General features: G+C 41.3%; 1 protein-coding gene across 3 annotated transcripts in view; it reads right to left on the reverse strand.

Moving 5' to 3' along the window:
* Positions 1 to 5826, reverse strand: part of ACBD5 (acyl-CoA binding domain containing 5) — a 31675-nt gene extending 25849 nt beyond the window's left edge. Inside the window, exons 1-3 of one of the 3 annotated variants that reach the window (XM_018057024.1) lie at positions 5767 to 5826; positions 4256 to 4424; positions 86 to 206 (exon numbers count right to left, since the gene is read on the reverse strand). In XM_018057024.1, coding sequence (XP_017912513.1) covers positions 86 to 206; positions 4256 to 4331 — 197 coding nt within the window. In that variant the 5' untranslated portion in view covers positions 4332 to 4424; positions 5767 to 5826. Of the gene's footprint in view, positions 1 to 85; positions 207 to 4255; positions 4425 to 4613; positions 4796 to 5766 lie in introns of those variants that run through there. The other 2 variants (XM_018057025.1, XM_018057023.1) reach the window with 2 other exon arrangements.

A 7880-nucleotide genomic window follows, 5' to 3' on the forward strand; every position in this document is an offset into this window, starting at 1 on the left:
AATAATACATAACCACATAAATAACACTCAGATGATAATTATATTAAACTTAAAAATTCTTCCATAGCTTTCCTCATAAAATTACCATTTATATCTTCCAACAGGATCCCAGAAGCCAGGCTTTGACAGTTTACAAGGTCCTTCAGTTGCCTGCTTATAGAAGCTATAGAACTTGAGCATCATTTCATTTGTTGGCTGGAATGAACCTGTTGAAAACATACATTAAGTAAGATCACTTGGAGAATACAATTGATCATTTAATGCAATAAATTAGCTAAGCTATACTAATAGTGATTTTTTAATACTTCATTAATAGTTCAAAGTATTCCTATTTTACAACAACAAAAGTTATGGCTCAGGTTCTTTATTCCTTTGATTTAAAAATAAAATTCCCTGGTTACCCAGTAGTTAGAATCCACCCTGCAATTCAGGGGACACAGGTTTGATCCCACATGCCACACAGCGTAGGCCAAATCAAAAAACTCTGATATTGTACACTTTAATAACAATGCCCAACAGTTCGATAAATGAAAGAATAAACAAACAAATATGCTATAAGTGTAACCAAAATAATTGGTAAATGTCACTTAAAAAACCAAAATATAGAATAACTGTATCATGCAACTGCTGCTGCTGCTAAGTCGCTTCAGTCGTGTCCGACTCTGTGCGACCCCATAGACGGCAGCCCACCAGGCTCCGCCGTCCCTGGGATTCTCCAGGTAAGAACACTGGAGTGGGTTGCCATTTCCTTTTCCAATGCATGAAAGTGAAGAGTGAAAATGAAGTCACTCAGTAGTGCCCAACTCTTCGCGACCCCATGGACTGCAGCCCACCAGGCTCCTCCGCCCATGGGATTTTTCAGGCAAGAGTACTGGAGTGGGTTGCCATTGCCTTCTCAAATATAGAATAACTGTATCATGCAACTGTAATAAGGTATTTTTATCCAAAAATTGTGACAAATCACACTGACTAGAATAAATCAAAAAGTGAAACATATACTCTGCTAACTCAAATTGCAACAGCAAGAAATTCAACTTCTTTTGATTTCCGATTTCTCAATGGATTACAAAGTTGGGCTACAGCCAACCAGCATGTACTGAAAAGAAAAAGAATTAATCCAACATGAAATATGTATCTCATTTCCTACCTCCATAGTTTTTAGACACATCAGTTTTTTAAGGATCAGTCTTCATACATGTTTCTAGCATATCAGGAAACATTTTTATATTTAAAAATTTCAAACTGTTTGAATTAATGCTATAAGTTGCAATACTATTTAACAACAGAGAAAAACTAGAATATAAATGTTTTATAATAACAAGCTAAATAATTTTGATACACATATGACAGGATTATTTATAATTACTGCCCTAAAAAATTTTGCTGTTTTTTGTGTACTAATATGAAATTACATTCATGCCATATTATAAGTGGAAAGGTTGTAGACAATTTTATTGTCTTATTCCAACTTTGAAAAATAAATATATATGCAAATTTATTAGTTGTACATGTGTGTGTAAGAGCCAGCTTGTATTCATGAATGTGTGATCTAGATATACATATCAAATTATTCTCACTGAATATCTCTGGGACTTAGAAATGGGGAATGAGGCAACTTTCACTTGCACTACTTTTATATTACAAAGTATGTGTTATTTTGTAATAAAATTTAAAATACAGAAGATAAAGACAAGTAGAAATCATTTAAAAATTTACTGTAGAAAAATATAAAAAATAGCATGAAAAATGCTTCATGATCTACTATGAAATGAGAACAAAACAGCAGTTTAAAACAGCATAACCAGAACAATCCATTTCTGCAAAATAAATACTTACATAGTTAAAAAGCAGAGTAGAAGGAAACACATCAAAATGTTAAAAGAGGATACAGCTAGATCATAGGCATATAGATTACTTCTAGTTTCTTTTTTGCTCATTTTTATTTTTTCAAAAGTTACATTTAGTGTATATTACTTTTATTCCAAAATTTATAATAAAAATTAAAACTGTAAAACTATTTTTTAAACTTTATAGATTGCATAATAATCTGATAACATGTAGTTATCAAAAGCTAACAGTTCATACACATTGTGAAAATTACAACACAGACAAACTGAGGCCTGATGGTTCAGATTTGTCCAGGAATACATAATTAATTCCAAAATTACAATAATAACTAAGTACACACTACATGCTCATTTAACAATATCCATTAGATAGAGTGTTTCAGTGATACAGTTTTTACATAGAAGAGGGGGAAAAATGGAGAAACTATAGTTTAAAATGGCTACCTATTTCAGTAACACAAACCCAAATTTAAAACATCAAAAGCTTCATCTCATAATATCTTTAGTCAACTGAGATGTAAAAGTTTATTGGTTAAGGTGACTAGCATATACATTAGGTTACAACAAAAACTAATAACATATACTGACTGTATCCTATGTATAAGACACTGGATAAAGTATAATCTTGTCCTCAAGGTGCTCATGCATAATATATTTGATATATATGTGTTTAAAATACTATATAGGAAAACAAATTTCTGAAGGCCAAGAGTATACCAAACAAGATGCTACAGGATTCTTCGTAACTTTATACCATAATAAAGATTAAGCAACAAGAAACAAAAAACTATAAGTTTATTTGCAAAATAATCCAGAACAGATGACACAATTTAAAAGTTTTACTATAAAAATAATTAATGAAAAAATAAAAATTAAAAAAAATTAAATTAAATTTAAAAAATAAATTTGTATAGAGAAGGAAAAAAATTAATGATTCATTATAACAATAGTTCTGCTTCAATGACTATCAATTTCATTTCAGGGAATAATAGTACAGTACTGAACATTGCCTAACTCTGTTGCCATTTGGCAGAGGTTCTTGACTTTGCAATATCTTCTTAAACGTTATATAATACAAACTGTATTTATACTTACGTGGATTTCCTAATAAGCAATACATGATCCTAGTAAAGATACCAAACTATCTCCAAGTCTATCCTATCAATTCTTAAGAAGTATAAACACACATGTTTTAGAAATAAAGATGAAGGTACCATTTAAACAAAACTCTTAGCATCATGCCTTCCTATAAACTCTCTCAATCAGACATTTTAAAAATCAATACCTAAAAAAAAAACCTAAGTTCCTACGTTATTTCTTTACATTTTGTTCATTCACTCCTCTTTCCTCCGATTTGATGTTTGAAGATTACGAAAGCAAAGTTATTTTATGTATAGTTGTTTTCAAAACCTTTTTTATCTGCACTTAATGAATGTTTGTTAATAGTACTGAACTTAGCCCAGTGATTTACTGAACTTGGCCCAATGTATTGCTTAGCCCAATGATCATGAAAATAGGGACCATGACATTAAATACTGTAGTAATATATTAGTGTTGTATTCAGTTAGTTTTACACTCTGGCACAATAATAGCACTTAAAAGCATCATTTTAAAAATATAAGTTTCTTGTGAAAGATAATTCATATAATGCAGAAAGATAAGTGAAAAGTCAAAGTCCCCCTTTTCAAGCCTTTCCACACACAAAAAAAAATCTGAATAATGGCCTTAAACTTCCCAACATTTGTCAAAGACATAAAATTACAAGTTCAAAAAGCTCTGCAAAATCCTGAACAGCATGAACATGAAGAAAACCACACGAAGACAGGTCATAATCAAACCACACAGAGAAAAATCTTGACAAAGTTCAGAAAAATGACAAGCCAAATATCAAAGAACAACTCCAGTGACTTTTCAGGTAAGTGGCAAGACTCCAAATGAGTGCAAAAAAGCGAACACTAGTACAACGAAACAGGTTTTTTTTTTAAGCAGTAAATATTTAGCCACTTTTTAAATAAGAGAAACCGTTTTACACGTGAATACAGTGGTTCTTTTCCTTCATATGAAAAGTTTTCAGAAAGTAGACTTTATGAGTATGCGACCCCAGGCATCTCTATCCTAGATTTTATTTTACCATACCCAAACTCGCAGTCATTAAGTGACGAGATTTTTCAACAATACAAACTGCTTAAGATCTCGGTACTTTATCTGTTTCAGGCTTTAAAGATCAGCAGGCAGTTAATTCACATCCGATACCTCCCTTCAACTGCATGCAGAAATCAAGGAAGAAAATAAGTAGGTTAAATAAGCAAGACCAGAAGCAGAAAGACGGTTCAAGGAGGTGAGATTCAGAAAACTGGGGCCTCAGGCCTCTGCAGGAGGCTTCTTCAGCGGGGCCCAAGTGCACGTACCATTTTTCGGCAAACTCTGTATCACCTTCACAGCAGCCTCAAACCGGGTTTCGTGCACGGATTTCGTGTCCGCCATCTCCAGCCGCCAGCGCCGGCCCCGGTCCCAAGGTCTGTCGCCTGGAATCAGGCAGCAGCAGCAGCACCAGCTTTCCCAGGAGCCTGCATGAAACTGAAACATGGAACGCAGCCGCGGATCAACATTCCCGAAGGGAGGAGGACGCCAAAGCGCAGCTGGTCAGCTCCCCGTGGCCCTGCCCTCTCCAGGCCACACCGTCCGAGATGGCCCGGCTCCTTCCTCCTCCCCGGGGCGTGACCTACGCTGAGGAGGCCGGGCCACCCGGACGGAAAAATAACTCACGGAGAGGAAGAGCATCTCTAGCGGAAGGCGGAGGGGCCCAGGGCACCGGTGGTCGCGGTGCAGCCGTCCCACCCACAGGACCCTGGCGGGGCAGCCACACCCCCCATCCCGGCGAGGTCCGTCTGTCAGTCCGCGACCTCCAGGCAGCCCCGCCCCAGAGCTTTGGGGGTGGAGGGGGACCCACTCTCTGCTGCCGCCGCGCAGCAAACTCCACCCACCCGCCCGGCGGCTGCGGCGGTGACGCGCGCTGTCTGTCCCTCCCCAGAGGAGTTGGCCCGGAGAAGGCAGAAAAGGAGAGCAGGGAAAGTGGGTCGCCGGAGGGCCCTGGGATCGCTGTTTGAACAGGCCTGAGCGAAGTGTCCTTGCCAGCGCGACCGCCGCTGGGGTGCAGCGCGCGGAGAGGGGGGGGTTCAAGGGGGGAGGGTGCGCTGCGGGACAAAAAAAAAAAAAAAAAATGACTGGTCCCCAGCGTCTTAGGTTAAGGTTTGGAGAAAGGTGATGGGGCTTAAGCAAAGTGCTTTAGATCCAGAGAGGCTTGGTGCGAACCTTAAGTCCTGCCATTTAAAGTTCTGTGGCCGACCTAGGGGCAAGTCACTTCGCCTCTCCCGATGGCAATCTTCCTAACACCGGTAGAGGAAAGGATTTAGGGATGTTGGGTGGAGGTGCTTAGCAGTGCTTGGCTCACAGGCCTTCGACAGCTTTAGCCTCCCCGACACAAGGACGTCCGAGCAACAACCAAAGGAGAGGGGAGGTCGCCCGCTACTTAGATGGGGCGGGGGAAGGAAGAACACCTTCCCCGGCATCACCCCCCCGACTTCGAGCCCCAAGGAGCCGGGCACAGTACCGCTCCAGCCCGCGCTAACGGAAGACAGGGCGTGGGTCAGGGACGAACGAGGACCCAGTAGAGGCGCGACGGCCCTAGAAAAGGGTAGACCCCGGGCCTTCGCCTTCCTAGCGCATCGAACCGCATCGTCAGGCACCTAGGAAGCGCCCCCAGGCCCACAGTGGAAGAGCTGCTTTGGGTTCTGGGGGGTGGAGTCCTGCGGCCCGGAAACCCCAAAGTCGCCAAGGTCCCTCTGTCAGTTCGAGATGGGTTAGGAGGGTGACTATTCCAAATCTACTCTTCCCCTGGAGCCGCAGTGCCAACCTTTACCTTGATTCTGCGGGGTTAAGGCCTGTCCGTTAAGGTCCCCGATGCCCGCCCCTCGCCGTCCCCCCGCCCACCCCACGGGCTTGTGGGAAATGTGGTCCCCTCTCCCGGCACTTCCGGACACCTCGCTCCCCCTGGCGGGAGCTCCTCCCACGGGTTCCGGTTCGGTGTCCCGGTCCTGTAGACCCTGGAGCCGTTGGGCCGGAAATCCCGCTATCCTATGCTCCTTCCAGAAACACCACATCCGCTTCCATCCGAAGGGAATCGACCATCTGTGGTGTTTTTCGGAGGAAAACATTGCAGGCGGATTCTTTGCCACTGAGCCACTGTGGAACCACTATGCTGCTACTGCTGCTAAGTCACTTCAGTCATGTCCGACACTGTGCAACCCCAGAGACGGCAGCCCACCAGGCTCCCCTGACCCTGGGATTCTCTAGGCAAGAACACGGGAGTGGGTTGCCATTTCCTTCTCCAATGCGTGAAAGTAAGAAGTGAAAGTGAAGTCGCCCAGTCCTGTCCGACTCTTAGCGACCGCATGGACTGCAGCCTACCAGGCTCCTCCATCCATGGGATTTTCCAGGCAAGAGTACTGGAGTAGGGTGCCATGGAACCCCTATATAATCCTATAATTCTACTTAAAATGTATTTCATGGAACACTAATGCCTTTTAGTACTTTCAGTATAGTGACTAATAGGAAGCATTCTTTTTTTTTTTTGATATATACTGACATACAACAATCTATTAGTTCCAGGTTCACAGCATTATGATTTGATCTTTGTATACGTTATAAAATGATTACTGCAGTAAATAAAGCATTCTTGATCATGTCTTTCTACTGATATTTAATTAATATTTAATTAAGACTGGGCCTACTTCTTATACATGACCATAAGTAAGGTAAAATAGTACATTTAAGATTTTTAAGAAACGTAAAGGAGTAAATATTAAAATAAGTTAAAAAGGATTCTCCTAGATGCTCCTTCCTTTACAATTATAGGGAAGCCGCTGGTGGCTCAGATCGTAAATTGGCAAGCCTGCAATGCAAGAGACCCAGGTTCAATTCCTCCGTCAGAAAGACCCCCCTGAAGAAGAGAATGGCAACTCACTCCAGTGTTCTTCCCTGGAGATTTCCATGGATAGAGGAGCATGCAGGCTACAGTCCATGGGGTCACCAAGAGGTGGCTAACACTTAACTTGCAAATATTTTAAAAGTCCTTACTGTCATATAATGTAATTGACACTGAAGTTACAGAGCATTTTTGAGGTACTCAGTCTAGTGTGGTAAACAGACATGTCAATTATATGCAGTAAAACTGAAAGAAAAAAAACCTAAAACAGTACATTGTATATGATCAGCAGCAAGTTTGTTCATATAATGGGACCATAGATATGAGGGAAGGTGAGTTGCAGCACTTTAAAGCGATGACTGGAAAGGTGAAAGCGATGATCGAGGCCAACTTGAAGGTCACATCTGCCATGCAAAGGACTTTGTACTTTGTTTTGAACCCACAAAGACCATTTTTGTATCAGTTGCAGTTTGATTCCATTGATGGCTCAGATGGTAAAGAATCCACTGGCAATGTGGGAAGTAAAGAGGAACTAAAAAGCCTCTTAATGAAAGTGAAAGAGGAGAGTGAAAAAGTTGGCTTAAAGCTCAACATTCAGAAAACGAAGATCATGGCATTTGGTCCCATCGCTTCATGGGAAATAGATGGGGAAACAGTGGAAACAGTGTCAGACTTTATTTTGGGGGGCTCCAAATTCCCTGCAGATGGTAACTGCAGCCATGAAATTAAAAGACGCTTACTCCTTGGAAGGAAAGTTATGACCAACCTAAATAGTATATTCAAAAGCAGAGACATTACTTTGCAAACAAAGGTCCATCTAGTCAAGGATATGGTTTTTCCAGTAGTCATGTATGGATGTGAGAGTTGGACTGTGAAGAAGGCTGAGCGCCGAAGAATTGATGCTTTCGAACTGTGGTGTTGGAGAAGACTCTTGAGAGTCCCTTGGACTGCAGGGAGATCCAACCAGTCCATTCTAAGGGAGTTCAAAGTCCATCCTGGGTGTTCTTTGGAAGGAATAATGCTAAAGCTGAAACTCCAGTACTTTGGCC

The sequence above is a fragment of the Capra hircus genome, chromosome 13 (assembly GCF_001704415.2).
Source record: "Capra hircus breed San Clemente chromosome 13, ASM170441v1, whole genome shotgun sequence".
Lineage (NCBI taxonomy): Eukaryota > Metazoa > Chordata > Mammalia > Artiodactyla > Bovidae > Capra > Capra hircus.